General features: G+C 36.4%; 1 protein-coding gene across 1 annotated transcript in view; it reads right to left on the reverse strand.

Moving 5' to 3' along the window:
* Positions 1 to 2,494: 2,494 nt before the first annotated feature.
* FRK (fyn related Src family tyrosine kinase) overlaps positions 2,495 to 16,786 on the reverse strand; it is a 39,479-nt gene continuing 25,187 nt past the window's right edge. The window contains exons 6-9 of the mRNA XM_072331888.1: positions 11,496 to 11,654; positions 6,874 to 7,055; positions 4,719 to 4,884; positions 2,495 to 2,703 (exon numbers count right to left, since the gene is read on the reverse strand). Coding sequence (XP_072187989.1) covers positions 2,495 to 2,703; positions 4,719 to 4,884; positions 6,874 to 7,055; positions 11,496 to 11,654 — 716 coding nt within the window. The remainder of the gene's footprint in view (positions 2,704 to 4,718; positions 4,885 to 6,873; positions 7,056 to 11,495; positions 11,655 to 16,786) is intronic.

Genomic DNA, 16,786 nt, shown 5'->3' on the forward strand with positions numbered 1-16,786 from the left:
CTGCCTTTCCCTGATTTCCTTTTTGGCTAAGAAAAAAAGATTTAGCTGGTTGCTGGCAACACCAGTGAGGTATATATACCTACAGTATGTCAAATGGGAGGGGCCAAATATTGCTTCAGTGCTGAAAACAAATGAATTTATTTGATGTGATATCTATAACGAGACTCATCAAAGTGAATCTACCTCCTGCTTTCAGCTAGCACTGCTACAAGATCCTTTTTACCTCCACCTGAGGACAGAAGCCAGCACAGAGCATCCTGACAAGTTGATAAAATTCGGAATTCTGAACACTTTACTTTTTCCCTCTGATGGCCGCAGTTTGCTTGTTTCCTGACAAATCACCTTTGGAAAAAGAAAAAAGAAAGACTCCTCTGGAATGCACTCTCCTGGCCATTTCAACGTTTATATTTCTTTTACCAGATTTTTTGTTTTAATTGGGAAAACTTTAGTTTTATTTGCAATATTCTTAATGTTCCCAGTCTGAAAAAAAGATAGAGCTTGTACATCAAGACTGCAAGTTTGATGCATAGGTCTTTCTGAATAACTGTGTTCCTGCTTTTACTATACAAAACTTTCCTGTGGGATTTGCTAACCTCATATTGTAATGGGGCTAAACACAGCTCCTGGCTAGAAGAGAGAAACAAGGACTGATGGAAATCTGATATCACAAATAATATCGTGCTTGGGCCAGGAGCCAATAGTTAAAATAAGTCTAGAAACAAATAGGGATGTTATTACTACACAAGACTTTCCCTGTGTCTCTCTCAGATAATGCCATGCCAATTCTTATCAGGATGGATTTGGCAAAGCCATTTCACTTCTTGTTTCAGAGTGGCAATGACTTTCCAAAATCATATGAATGTTGGGACAGCTAATTAATTACTGATGAATTCTTTACAAATGTAATTAGTATGCAAAGAGATACTAAGAGAAACATTCTGAACAGAAATGGAGGTGAACAGACAACACTAGAGATTCTACAAGTGTAAGAATGACAGAGGAAAACAAATAAGGATAAGTATTCTGGATAGAAAGTACATAAGAGATGTGTGTGGTAAGGAAAACAAACAAACAAAAAAGCAGTTCTGTCCTACAAAAGTAGAGGAGAGGAAAAGGAAATTAAAAATTAGAAGCAAGGAACTGAGATGAATATATCTGAAGTATAACATGAAGAAAAGAGATGATAAAGAAAAGAGGTAATAAAAGACATACAGCTTCAAAGTAATGAATCTTTTATTTGTACTCTTTCTTGATATTAGAGGAAAAATGGTAACACGCTTGTACTGAGCTCTAAGTATGTTAACACTGCATAGCTCTTAATTCCTGGATTATGTTGTTAAATAATTAACTGATGAATCATAAGTAAATAATTGAAACTTGGTTCTCTAAACCTCACAATTGAGAACATAAAAATGCCACAGTGATAGTAAATTTTATCACAACTGATAATGAAGTTAATTAGAAAATCTGAAAGAAAAAAAACCTTCTGAAATCTACAGCTGTAAAGACTGCTTGCAGAAACATCTGGGTCCTATTTCCCCATGGAACAGAATAAAATAGATCATCAATTATTTAAATCTCCTACATTAAACTTATATCTGGAGAAGATGGAAGCATGGACTGCAAGTTTGTCTGCAAAATACCTAGATGTGCCGTGGACCTTGTCCTGTTGGAGAGGAATGCTTATATAGGTGAAGGGTTACTCTGAAATGCTAAGGCAGTCATGGTTTAAACTTCAAATAAGTTTTTCTCCTACATTCCCAGACTTATAACCAGAAAAAAAAAAGACCTTACACTTCAGTAGATGCTAGTAACTCAAATGCTAACATTTAAAACAAACTGCTTCAGGAATCTACTAATAATTGTTTATTGTTGTTAAAGAAGGACGTAATACAAACTAGTGAAAATCACTATTCACATCCAAACATGAAAATAATTCCTTTCTCCTCCCACAAACATCTCTTTTATTTTCTGATACAGCAAAAGAATGAATACTTCAAGTCTAAGCAAGACAACTAATCTAGATTTCAACATCATCACAGTCATGAAATTTCTATATTTTTTTAGTATAAGAGAACTTTCAAAGCACAGATCCTGCTGTGCAGAGTAATCAAATTTCTCCGCAAGGATGAACTAGTAGGGATCAAAAATCTAAGAAACGGAAAATATGTAATTATTCCAACGAGGAAATTATAAATTGCTATGGTTTTGTTAAACCAGACTTATTTCATTTATTCATTCTTGTGAGCTGGTATTTAAAAAATAAATAGAAAGTTGTTTATATTTTAGAAGCCCCCGCCCTTTCTGCTTCCTGATGCTTAGCCTTGCAAAACATTTGCCACCAGTGAAATCATGAAGTGTCTTCATATGCCAGTACAGGTGTGAAAATGTCCAAGTTCTCCTTATCTTCACATCCAGTTCCCCATCTGGGGTTAAGCTGATTTCCTTTTGGTCATATTCACTTACATTATCTCCTCAGTTCCTGCCTTGGGGTTCATTTGATGGCGGCATGGCTGTCCATATAGGAGTCATTGTCAAAGTAGTCCTCCAGCTGGCAGTACAAGGCCTCAAATGTGGGCCTCTCACTGGGTTCCGTACTCCAGCACTTCAGCATCAGTTCATAGAGTGCCTTTGGGCAGGTCTCAGGCTGAGGGAGTCTGTATCCCTTATCCAGCATCTGGATCACCTGGTGTCCTGACATACCTGCCAACATTTCAAGGCAGAAAGAATTAATCAGATTACCTGTGTGTCCCTGTCTCCCACTGAGACATGACAACAGATTGCATTCCCCACCTGCAGGACCTCTAAGGGCAGAGTTGGGAGCAGGCAGGTTCTGTGGAACAGTAAAAAGCCACAGAAATCACTGGAGTTGCCAAAACTGCAGTTTAAAAGTACATCCATCACATTCCAGGCCCTTTATCTCTAACTGCCAATACCCATGTGAGGAGGCATTTCAAATGGATTTGTCTGAGTGAGAGGCTTCTGCTCTACTATCAGTTTTTGCCTGAATTATTTTGACACCTATTTAATTTAAGTTAAAGATGAATCCCTCTGTTTTCAGAAGCTCCAAAACCTCCGCAAAAAAAAATTCTGTCCTGCTTTTGAATTTTCCTCACATTTGGAAAGTTTTCAATAACATCAGTCCTAATTTTCCTGCGCTGCTGTTATCCTGTGGCAAACGTAGGTCATGGAGAAGAAGCAATTCCCTTCTCTTTGCTATACCCTTTTTTGTACTAAGTCTATTGTCGCATTCACTTTTAATTTTCTACTCTTTATACTAAATCCTCAGCTATGTAATCTTTACTTCTTATTCTTAAATCTCTGAATTATATTTCCTTTGTACATTACCCATTTCCACCATGGTTCAACGTAACCTCATCTCTTAACAGATCACCAAGGACAAACTCCAGAAAGGAATATCAAGAAAGCAAATAACTATTTCTACTGTGAAGGTAAAGGCAAACTATGCCTTTGACATGGCGTATTTTGTGTGTTTTGCTAAACATACTTTCAGACAATGCTGAGAATCATGGTGTTATCTATAATGTACTAATTTGTTTAAATGTATGTGTGCATACACAATTTATATGAGAATGAGTTGAGGATTTGAGGGTTTGGGTTTGTGGTTGTTTGTTGTTTGTTTGTTTTTCCAACATGCCTTCCCAGGAGGTGAGGGTGGGAATCAAAAGGCAAAATCAACTCTTTTATGCCAAATATCACTGTGGGAGTCCATGAAATGTAGTATATATATATGTAGTATATATATATGTGCCCCCAGTGGCGCAGTGGTTTAAGCTGCTGCTTGCGACACCGGAGGGCCCGGGTTCGAATCCCCCCTGTGGCGCAGGGGTAGAAGTGCCACTTCGCTACACAGGGGGCTCGAAACCCGGGAGTTGGACTCGATGATCTCTAAGGTCCCTTCCAACTCGCACGATACTATGATACTATGATACTATGATGATGATATGCTGAAAGTATCAGCTTATAGGTCTCTTAAGATGCAGCATAACTTTTTTTTTGCTTCAATCTTGTCCTTGTGTTCTCACTAGCACAAAATTTGTCAGTCAATCACTTCACTAATCTCTAGTGTTACTGCAACCACTGTTCCTTGAGCACTCCTCAGAATGCTAGGCAAATTGATTGCTCCCACACCATTAAATCTACTTTTGTGTTTGGTGAAATTTTATCCCTAGATCTTCTGATTCATTTCTTCACAAAAAAAATTCTACTGCAATAGTCAAATATAATGGAAGGGAGGAAAATTACCCTGATTCATTTTTTGATGGCTTTTTCCTGAAGTACCTGTGCAGTATTTTGCCTGTGACAGTCTATTCTTTCAAGTGATGCTCACAGAAGAAGAAGAAAAGCAAGGGTGCAAGTAGGTGGGAGCAAAAAGACCTTCCCTTTTCCACATTACAGCATTTTTGATGAGTTGCTGGATGAAAATAAGCAATTGGCTTCTGTGTCTGTGAAATGCAGGTTGACTCAATCGAGAGGAAGCTTGAATGGCTCCTAATTACAGCCTTTGAGAAGTTTCCAAGAAGCCTGGGGTAGCCAGGTCTGCCAATGAATGAGCCTCATCTGATCAGCTAATTTTCCATATTTATGGAAAGATTCAAACCGCTCAACACAATTGTAGTACAAGCATTTATTTTTTTATGTCATTCTTAAACTAAGACAGCAACTAGAAATTTATTCTGTAGGTGAAAAATACTTACCAGCATATGGCATCTTCCCATACGTGATTATTTCAAAGACAAGTATTCCAAACGACCATACATCTGACTTAACACTGAATTTGCTATAGCGGATTGCTTCAGGGGCTGTCCACTTCACTGGGAGTTTTGTTTCAGGCCTAGCTTCATATATGTTTTCATTTTCTACCTGTCATGGGTGAAACAAAGAAACTTGATTTAGGAGCAAAGCACTAAAGCATCTGTCCAAGCTGAGCTCATGCTTAAACTTACCAAATGTTTGCCTTTCATGGTATTAAAGCATGGACTTACGGAAGTCTTTCGTTGAATTGGGCCTTACAGTTTAGAAATGCTATTGTTCATTGGAGGTCTTTCTAAAGCATTTATCATTTCAAGCAAGAACACAGCACTGGAGTGGTTTGTGATTAATTATAACCCGCTACAGTGAGTTCTGGATCTGGCATGCAAGATTTCAGAAGTCTGTCAGAAGTGGCAATGGATGGATCTTGCTGACACTAGAGACCAAATGTCTCTGTGTCTGTCATCAGTAAAGAGAGAAGGGAAGAGCAAGAGCTAATGAATTTCGGAACCTTTGTTCTTTGATTTATTTCAGTGTTGAAGGGCTATTATCTTTGATAACAATCACTTAAACAGGTTTCAGGACCAAAGAACAATCTCTGAGTGATTCAAATTAGCATTAGCTTACAATGACAGCAATTAATTCATGCAAAATGAAGAGAAAATACAGATAGAAAAAGGAAAACTATTTGCTTGTAAATGTGAGTTAATTTTACTTGATAATAGAATCATTTGCATAAAGTTTTATAGCATGGACACCTAGACTCTGAACACTTATCCTCTTCTTAATTTTTAAATGCAATTTAATGCACATCTGCCACATTCAAGTCTCTGTCAAGTTTTTCACATACAAATTCAGGCAAATGTATAAACTAATTTGGGGGATTGGGTTTTGGTTCTCTAATATAGGGTGTCTTTTTCAGCTCCAATAATAGAAAGCACTGAACAAATGGTTGTTGTGTCTATGTACCAATACACTTGGCATTTTGACTTAAATGACATACTATTCCTAAGTTTGCCAATGTGACTCTATGACTGAGTATTTTAGTGAAGTTCAATTCCAACAAGAAATATCAACCACTGTAAAATATTACATATAGTCAGCAATTTTCATTTAGAAATATGTATTTTTTTTCATGTTAAAAATGTATAATTTGATTTTATACACAAATGGAAAAAAGATTAAGCAAAAGCACTTTCAAAGTCCCTTGATACTCTTGTCAAGAAATTATTTTACAGTTCCAAATGTAATAAATAGGAAATTAAATTTCTGCTGATTGAATGGCAAAAAACAAAACAAAACAAAAAAGCAAATTAGAAGCAGAAGGCTTTTTTATCTACTTTTGCTTCTCAGTGGAAGAGCATAAATCAATAAATGCAATAATAAGACTTCAAAAAATATGGACTACATATTGAAATCCATAAAATACTGCAAATCAAGTCTTCCCAACTCAAATCATTTTCAGAAGTCGAAAATCTCATTTTTACCCCACAGCTCTTTGCTGAGATGATCCTCCTCAGCTTTATTTGGTATTCCACATTGCGAAAGCATAAAGAGGAAAAAAAAAAAAAAAAAAGAGCTGAATGGGAAAGAACTTAAAACTGCATCAGATTTAAATGTCTGAGACACTTTATGGGCTTCACAGTTAGTTGTGCAGAGGAATAAGATCCATTTATGATTGCTACTTGCACTCCCAAGTATCTTGAAGGCAGTGGGGAACTAAAAACAGAGAAAATAGCTGTAAATATATTTTTATATGTCTTCTCTTACAGGCTCAGGAGTATAATTCCTACAGTCTCTCTCCATGTGCCGGACACTAGTGTTGTGTATAAAGGGTATGGCCTGCCACATTCCTTCCTGGGTGGCTGGGAGACACATACCAGGAGTCCAGCTTCAGATTGACAGAATGGCACAAGTTGGCTTCTAACTTTGCATGGAATAATGCAAGTAGAAGATACAAGGGAACACATTAGAAAAACTTTTCTCGCTGCACATGCTTTTCGCCTCAACCCAGTTATTTAGAAGCTACTGTATATCCCTTAGTTGACCCCTTCTAACTTTCCTCCAGAGGTGGAGTCAATTTACCCTCTCATGACGCACCTTAAAAACTCTTGCAAGTCCAAAATCTGCCACTTTGTAAACACTGTGTTCACCAACAAGAACATTCCTGGCTGCCAAATCTCGATGGATATAGTTCTGAGATTCAAGATAAGCCATGCCAGAAGCCACCTGAGCAGCCATGTCTATTTGATGTGGCAGGGAGATGTGGGAGCCTGCATCATCTGTTTTAAAAGAGATAGAAAAATATAACATTTGTGGTATTCAGATATTAACAACATTACAGGTTCAAATAGTCAGTACAAATCAAGACAACTGTGCAGTACAATAAAACCATGACAGATATTATCGAATAGCTAAGTGAGTCATACAGCTAGTTTCATGATAGTGACAAGAACTGTCCTACCTTGCCTGAAAGAGTAGATACCAAATAATTGGTTATTCTAGGCTTATAAGAAGCTGGTGACAAAGAAAAAAAAAAATATATATATATATATATATATATATATATATATATATATATATCTCATATCTGCTGATGGCAATGCAGATGTCTGTCTTTCTGAAAAGTGCCCAACCCATCCCAAAATGCAAGTATGAGTTAATGCCAGTACACACTGGGTGTAGCCAAAGCTGACTACAGAGTGAAAATAGCCCTTCTGAAATGTTCTCCAATGACTTTCACTAGCAAATACACCATCTGCTGTCAAGTGTAACTCTCATTTTCACTTTCCAGTCCACTTAAGTGCTTCATGCTGTTATCATTGTTGCTGCTACTCAACACTAGGACTCTTCTGGCTGCTTTCAAGCTGCCTGTTTCTCTGGTAGAACTTTCTGAAGCAATGTGCATGCCATTCCACTACTGCAAAATCAGCAAGACCCAGAAATAGAGATTTGCAATCAAAGGTTGGCTGTTCAAACAAAGTAGTAAAAGAACTTTGAGCAGAAAAACTTGTTTCCACAAATGAAGAAAGAGTCTATAGGACAGGAAAAATGGCAGCCATAAATAGTAAGACAGGTAACAAAAAGGTGTCACTGGATTTAATTTAAAACTTAAGACCAGGGCTTTTGTGGCATTTTGAGAACAGGTGAACTCATCATAACAAATAATTTGTACCCCCAGGGAAATCTAGCTAAGCAAAATCAATGTTTTCTTGAGGCATCACTGACACCCAAACCCAAACTCTGGACCAATGAAACATGAGTGCCTATTTCTGCAGCAATACTCAGAATAGCTTCAACTTTCTCTTTCAGAATCTGAACAGTAACAACAAAAATCTTAGTGGTTGCTGCTATGCATTTTGGCAGTTCTCATTTTTCACTGAGTATGGTGACTTTTCCTTACCGCTTCAGTGTTAAAGAAATAAAACATTTATACCTGGTATTTTGAATTGACTCACAGTAAAACTGTCTTTGTATTGGTTTGCATAGCTTCCTCCAGTTCTGGCGTTTTATCTGACCTAACCTTCCAATCACTCCTTATGAAGAGTGTGAAATACCATTGTTTACTAATCTATTTCATGACCTCCAGGTCTTGAATTTCCTGCTCACCTGAATGTTCTAAGATAAATAGGTAAGAGGAATGAATTTTGAATGGCTTTATTTGATCTCTTTGTGTATTGTCCTCCTTCCTTTTTGAGTCTAAACTCATTGTCATTATAATCTACCACTGAGATTATTTACTTTTACTGTTGACTCAAAAATTCTTCTCTCACACATATGCTGCTTTAACCTTTAGAAGAGAGAGAGAAAAATCAGGCTCTGTAAAGACCTATGTCTTAACCATCAAGAAAATATATTATCAGGACACAGAATAATAAAGCACTCTGCTGTTTTGCAGTTCCGAGAACTGACAAACATCTTTTTCCTTTTTTTTTAATCTCACTGGACAAAGGTAAATCCACACATGAATCTTAAGTTGTATTTAATCAGAAAATAACTAAAGATGTACCAGTACCTGCATGAGTACATGGGTTTTGGAAACTAGTTTATACAAGTTCCTTCATTTGCTCAGACTGCAGACTACCTCCTGGTGAATGCAGACTAAGACAAGGACAGATCTGACTACAGATTCATTCTTGCTCTGCCAATGCTCCAGGCTGGCCTGCCTCAAGTTTGCTCCAATACAGAGAGCAGAGGAATGTCATGGCAGAAAGAACAACACATGTTTAATGAGCTCCTTCAGTGCAGAACAGGAGTCTGCTAAATTCTCTTTGTGTTCATTTTTTTTTTCCCCTCCAGGACATACGTGCACCACATGAAAGAACAGAGACAAGATCCAGTTTTGTATGTGGAATTATTGCTGAAAGAGGACCTTCTTTTGGGTCCTTTTTGGGATCCAAAACCAGGTGGGTGCCTGCAGAAGCCTTTAGCAGATGTGCCAATTGAGTGAAAGAAATCACAGGTGCTCTGCTGCCCTCACTATGGGAGTATTGCTACAGAAGTTCCCAGACTAGAGCCAGTCTCCATCTGCGAGATTCAGAGAAGGTTGGAAGAGTTTAATGCTGCATTGATCTAAGTATACATGTGCTTTAGGATGCGTTTTTTTTTTAAGTGTTTCAAAGAAGGAAAAGCTATAACAACAAAAAGAAACACAAAGTTAGTATAACTTTCACATCCAAAATCAAGTGCTACTTGTGAATTTATAAAACTTTCTCATGGCTTACTCCTTCTCCTATAAAGAAAACATAGCATTTCTGTGCCCTTTCCTACTAATATTTTTGACACAGATATCCCTCATTTATGAAAATTTTATGAGAGAAAATATCAAGGGCAGCTCAGGGTCTGTACCACATTATAAAAAGTCACAGTACATCATTTAGGAAAGACAGGTAAATATTCTCATTTACAGAATCCTGGCAGTAAACATATAAATGCATAACTGTCTGCCCAGTTGAGAGCAATTCACTGGTAATAATTCACCAAATTTCAAGACAGTGTCTTTGCCAGAAAAAAATAAAATAAAAAATAAAATAAAAAAAAATACAAAAAATACACAAAGAAAAAAAACAAACAGGTCTGTCAGAATTGATAAACACGTTTCCTCTTTTTCTTTCCCTCTCTGTGACTTTTTTTTACCCATGGACTACATAGAAACAGCAGCCTTTTGGAAATTTTTCCTGATTCTTTAAGAATGCTTCTCAGGAGCAATGCACTGACCTCCAACCAATGTGGATCACTTCCAGACAGAGAGCTTTACTCAGGTTTCAAACCTGCTTTCTTATTACTCTCACTGATGACAATTGGTTCTCTGACCTAGTAAAACAACTGAATTTCTTCCCCTGCCTCTCAATTCTGTTTATCACCTGGTGCATAGGACATCAGAAATGGAGAAACATCACCAGGTTTGTACTGGTCATCTTTACGGTTATCTTAACAAATGCTTGGAGACCAACTGATTTTCAATAGTCTCTGGTGCAAGATTGCAGGAATTAGTGTACAAATCAGGCTGTGTACATTCACTGCCTACAGCAAGGCAGCTGCTATTCATATGCTGGCAACTAATTTACACATATGCTGCAGAGCTAATGTATCCTAAAGATATTGTGCTCTGTGTAAGAGAGACCAATTTTCACCTGTGTTAGCTGTGATTTATCCTGGCTTTCTCAGGGTTATTTCACCCATGCAATAAATATTTTCACAGACAGCAATCACTTTCTGATGTGCCAGGCTCTTTCAGTCAGATAAGCAGCAATCTGTACATAAGGGCACCAAATATGATACGGATGGAAATTTGTTCCTCACAGCCTCTGACTATTAGTATTTACTATTGTACACAGACCTTCAGATAATCTGGCCCAAGTTCCTTTCAGCCCCTCTCTGCTTAATTCCTAAAGAGACTGTCCCTCTACTAGAGATTTCTTTAGCTGTAATTGTCTGTGGTCTGAGCCATACTCAAGAAACTCTTCCACAGAGAGGATGGGGGAAGGAGTGTGTTACCTCAAATAGTGTCTTAAGCCTTTGCCCTATGGGCTAGAGGCTAAGAAATTTATCAAGGTCTTGAAGATCTCTTTTCACAAGATCATCACAGCTTTAGAGATGTTTAACATTCAGTCATCTGGTAAATTAAAATGAATAACAGCACTGAAATCAGGCATTTCTCAGTAGTTGGGGTGAACTTAAAGAGCAATCAATGTGTTAGTCTGTTCCAGGTCGTAAAACTTCATTTTTGATTATTATTTGCCTTCAGAAGAGCACACTGAAGTGCTCTTGATAAAGCACTCGATAACATAAGTTAGGAACAAACTCACAATGAAAGACTAACCCTGCTTGATCATAGATTTCAAAGATGTTAAGTACAGTTTGTGGAAATGCCTCCATTTTGTGTCAAGTATGATGACCTCTCTCTTTCCATGCTTTTTTTTTTTTTTTTTTTTTTTTTTTTTTTTATTTGTCGATGCATGTTCCTATCTATTTGTAAAACTGGTGAAAAAATGTCTCAGATGGTAAGAATCAAACTTTGAATGCCATTCTATCCTACTTCTCCAATACTTTGACACGTCAAAAATTCATAAACCTCTTCCTCTTTTCTCATCCTCAAATATAGCAAATAATGCAGTTTTTCATATTAAATCAAGTGTTGTACTTCCATCTTTCATATCAGCTTGTTTACCAAACTGAAAGCCATGACACCCCTTGAAATGAGTTTATAGCTATATGCTTACTTTGAAGGTATTCTATAAGACTTCCATATTTCATCAGCTCTGTAACAATATAAATTGGGTCCTCCAAAGTGCAAACAGCATAAAGTTGTATAAGCTTTGGATGCCTCAAGTTCTTCATTATTTGTGCTTCCCTCAGAAAGTCCTTTGGATCCATTGAACCTGAAACAACAACATATAACAAAACGTAAGCTAAGGTTATAGGGACATTCCTACCAGCCTGGCAATCTTACAGGAATAACCACGATTGTTTTCTCTTTCTCAAAGTACATCAGCATCTCAAGTCTTCACAGTTCCCAGAGAAAACAGACAGCACAACAATTAATAAGTGAAATATGCTGTTGCACAGGGACAGAGAACATACTTGTTCTGGCCCCCAGGAGTAGAAGGGCTAAGATTAACCTCCCACAGGCCTCTCCCAGGCAGAAAAAATAGGTGAGAGTAGAATGTTAAATGATACAATTTATACAAATAAATTATGTTACCTCTAGTAAACAAAATGCCCAGAAACTGAGGTAATAGTAATGAACATAGAATTTCTGACAGAAAAAAACAGTCCTGCACTAAGAATCTGCTGCACTATTTTTATCAGCTACAGCAAGTAAACAATGAGAGCATTGAATGCACTTTAGTATATAGGGAACATCCATGCAATTTATATACATAAAAGCAAATAGCTACTTATAATGTTTACCAATATAGAAATACATCAATAAATATATATATTTTCTTTGTGAATACATAAAACTATTTTTATACTCCCTTTAATGCCTAGTTATCTTAACTGCTAATGATCCCAACATTTTAAGTACTACATAAGGTCATACTACCTCTAGTTCTATTCACATATGCAGTGGATCAATTTATAAACTAAGTCAAATAAACAATGTAGAAATGGCACAGGGAATTGCTGTAAGTGGCAAAGCTAAGCTTAGATTTCATACTTCCTGAGTGGGGGATTGATTAGGAAAAGATATGCATAAATGAAGAAAAAATGTTATGTTTATGGATTATCCAATAGTGATTAGATATTCTCAGAGGTTTGAGGAAAACAATAAATAACACCTTCTTCATCATACTTGTAAAAACAAATATGAAATTATCCAGCCACTCAAATGTTTTCTTCTTACTGAATCAAATTAAACTCATTAAGAAGAGACTACAGGGAAGAGACAAAAACAAAACAAACAAAAAAACCAACAATACAAGCTTAGTCTGTTCTATGTCATGTTTAAAAACAGGATTTTTTTCTTAGTGTAAGCAGACTGAGTCATTTAACAAACCAGGCATACAAGAGTAAGAATCTTTATTTCATTTTCTTGAACATTAACATTAGGTAACTGACAAGGTTCATTTGGGAGCTTGGCTCTGCTTCAAACATGGATGTTTAAATGGAGTGAAATGCTGTGAGGAAGCTAAATGGCTCAGCAATAAAACTCCACCAGAAAATCTGTTCTACAGAATGAACTGGTAAATCAGCCTGGGTCACTTCACCCAATACCTACCTTGAATGCTGCCACCTGAGCAGTTCTTCAACCTATTTCCCAAAACATAACAGTGATGTGTGGTTTCACATCCTTGCACCAGTGCAATGGAAATGACTGAAAAATGCTGCTGACTTATGTTGTGAAAAGAAGAAAAATCCACTTGACACTGGAACCTGAGAGAGCAAAGACTGTTGCAAGGGGTAAGTGCTTCTCTTCACTGGTGTTCTCATACTTTACTAGGCAATCTCACAGGCTCCAATTTGACAATATTTTACAGGATGTCATTAGAAGGGGGTGGCGAAAGGCAATGGATTTCCATGTCATCAATAAGTGGATGGCAGCCAATAATACATCTCCTTAACTGGTACAGGCTATACTCATTTCTATTTGTCACTATCAGAGGAAAATGGGAAACTGGATGAACAGTAGATTACTGATGGATGTTCTCTATAAAGAAGAGATGATGAGAGTCAGATGGAAAAAAATAAATATCTCTAATGCAACCCTATGTCTTTTTTTTTTTTTTATTTAGAGCAGCACAGTCTTTATTTGAACCTACCACAGATCCTACATCTCCAGTCAATAAAAAGAAACAAATGACAAAAAAAAAAAAAAAAAAAAAAAAAAAAAAAAAAAAAAGAAATTCCAACCAAGTAGAGTTCTTTTTAGAGGGGTTGGGCTCACTTTGACACTTCTTCTAATTCTGTGATGAACATGCTTTCTCATTTCAAACTATATGAGTTCATCATGGAAACCAAGCTAAAGCCAACAGAGAAGCTATGTGATTGTGACAGTGTGCTTTTCCTGGCATGCCCCTCCTCTTCCCTCAGCTTCCTTCAAACCCACCCTGGCACAGGAAAACAATAAGCAACAGTAATAACAATAACCACAAATTTGTCTCAAGCAAAGTAGAGCTGAATAAACTGATAGCAGACACCTGATTCACCAGCTGAGAAACAATTGATCTCGCACCTAAAAAGTAACCTGTTCCTATGCATCAATCATCCCATAATTAGGGAGCGTGGCAGTCTTTCTCTTGAGTAGTAAGTAATACATTGCAGGGTTATACCTCTATAGAGGTATGTCTTGATATCAAGATGCCTTGATAATACAGTTTCTGAGTAGATGACTAATAGAGTGTTTTAGTTTTTATTAGGTTTGATAGGATCATATATTTGATTATGCACAGATAATTCCATAAAAAATACTTTTGATCAAGTCTGGGCCTAGGAAAAGATCTAGCTACATCTATGGCCCTTACTGCTACTTTTCAGGGAGTTTTGAAAGCAAGGGGTCCATTCTGAACCTTGTGACACAGAGGGAGGGCCTCCACATTGTGCGTTTAACTTTACACTCCATGCACTAAATAATCAAGAGTATCCAGTCATCTTCAGTCTTGTTAGGTTGCTTTTAGATCACTGTATTATATCTGCATTGTGTCAATAAGTATATTTCTGCTTATTTTTCAAGATAAGTAGACAGTGTAGTAGTTTTTATTTCTGACAAAAGTGTGGGGACTCTGTCTCTCAAAGTATATGTATAAACCTGAGTAGTTACTTAGCATCAAAGCTAAAATTTGATGTCTTTATCCGAAAAAGGTTAACTTGGAGTCTATGAAACCACTTGCTCTTGGTGGATCATTATAAGAGAATCTTCACATCATAAAGAATAATAGTCTGATTTGTTTCTAATGTCAAATTTTACCTATAAGTTATCTCTCAGTTTAATCATACTATAAACTTCCTATGAATTCAAATTAAGCAGTATGTTTTTCATGTATGTCATCCTCCAATAAAGTGATCAAGAGGGAAGAGTTCTGCTAGCTGAATAACAGTAAATCCTTCTTACCCTGTCCGTTAATATTAATAATCATAATAGTAATGATGATATGCAAGTTACCAGATTAGTAAATTCTTCATTTTTCTTAGCCAATATGTTTAACATATGTTAGTGAATTTTTTGAGTGCCATCTACAAAAAGGGAGAAGAAACTAAGCCTGTCATAATAGCAACAAGAACAGTACATTTCTTTGAGGATGTTGGTGTAAATGAAACGTGTAAAATACAAAAGCCAAATGAAGTTTCATTTATTTATTTATTTATTTTAACTTGGTCATTGAATTACATGTTTCTGAAGAAGTTATTGGCAAATAGAATGTGAGCAGCAAAGTACTGTAGGCAGAAACTGCTTGATCAAAAAAGTATGTAGTTAATGTGTCTTTTCATAAGATGCCAATTTGAGACTAGGTTGATCACTACTTGAAGAAACTACGCATTAAATAAGTACTTTTTTGAATGATTTACAAATTGGTAAACACCAAAGTCCTTCTTGAGAACCAAATGTTAGCATGTGTTTATTTGATATACTTTCTGATGTGTTTCTTTGTCAGAAAATTCTAATTCAAGCCTACTTAAAGTGGACATATCTCTACTAATTACTTGTTCTAGAGTTGAGGTAACTTTGCATTATAAGATAGACATTGATTAATTGAAAATGAGTTAGAAAGAAAGGTCAGTTATTTCTATCTAGTTTCCACTGGCCTAAATGTAAGTGGTCCTTAAATATTTGATAAGCCCTTCTGGACAGACTTTGCAACTTCTGATAAACCTTCATAAACGACTTCAAAGTAACCTTGTACTTCAATGAACTTGTGCAGAGATTTCACTGGGCATTATTATGATCTTCTGAATAAGTTTGTGTATAACAAATAACATTTAAAACTACATGTTCTTATTAACAAATAAGAATGAGTGTAAACTTTTCAACAATAGGAGAATACAGGTATCCAGCAACCCTTAGTCAGTGTTCTGACCATACACAAGTGAACTTATAAGGTAACGTAAGGATATGTACTGAAGTAAATAGAGAAAATAATATCTTTGTTTAGGAAAACAGAAAATTTCCTGAGTGTAATTTTTTTTCATTGTATAAGCATTAAATATGTTACATACTAAAGAAGTGAAATTATTACTAAAGCCTCTCATATGACTACCAACCCAAAGACTATTTTGGGAATGCTTCCTAAACAAACTGCTTGGGAAGCTTCCATGAAAAGAGAGAAACTTGGGAGATGGTTTACAGTATGATAATGACAAATACATCTGTCAACTTGAGCAGGCATAAGGAACTTTCTCAGATATGATTAACTGGTGATGATAGATGTCTGCTTTATGTGCTGACAGTTGGAGAAGCAAGCTAAGCCCAGGAAATAAGTTCTAGAGAATCCATCATGCTCAGCATAGGACAAAGTGCAAATCCCTGCTGCAACATTTTCCACTTAAATAGAAAAAAACAATGTCTCAGCAAGGAAATAAAAACAAAAATGTGAAGTAACATGCTCAGGAGTCTACAACAAGACAGTGTTGTGCAGAGCCAAGAACAGGAAAAGTAATTGCTGCCTTTTAGACCATTTTCTTATCTCTGATCTCTACACGTTTGACTGTGGGTCAGCAATTCAGACATCTGAGATGATGTTCTTTAAAGACATATTTTTTTCTCTTTGATTTTTTTTTCATTCATAAATCCATCTTTTTTTTTTTTCTTTTTTTTTCTTTTTTTTTTTTTCCTTCTAAAATGTCACAAATACAGCCAAAGCAAAATGGACCAAACACCAGACAACTAAGTATAGGCATCACATTACTACTGCTGTTTCTTACAGCCACAGTCTCAAAGATCTATAATTCTGTTCCTTCTAGATTAGAAGCCATAAATTTTAGTCATTGCAACCTACAAAAATTAATGTTTCCAACTTACTCCCAGCTGAACTGTGTGTGTTCAGAGTGCTGCTGAATCACTTGAGCAGTTTGC

The sequence above is a fragment of the Excalfactoria chinensis genome, chromosome 3 (assembly GCF_039878825.1).
Source record: "Excalfactoria chinensis isolate bCotChi1 chromosome 3, bCotChi1.hap2, whole genome shotgun sequence".
Taxonomy (NCBI): domain Eukaryota; kingdom Metazoa; phylum Chordata; class Aves; order Galliformes; family Phasianidae; genus Excalfactoria; species Excalfactoria chinensis.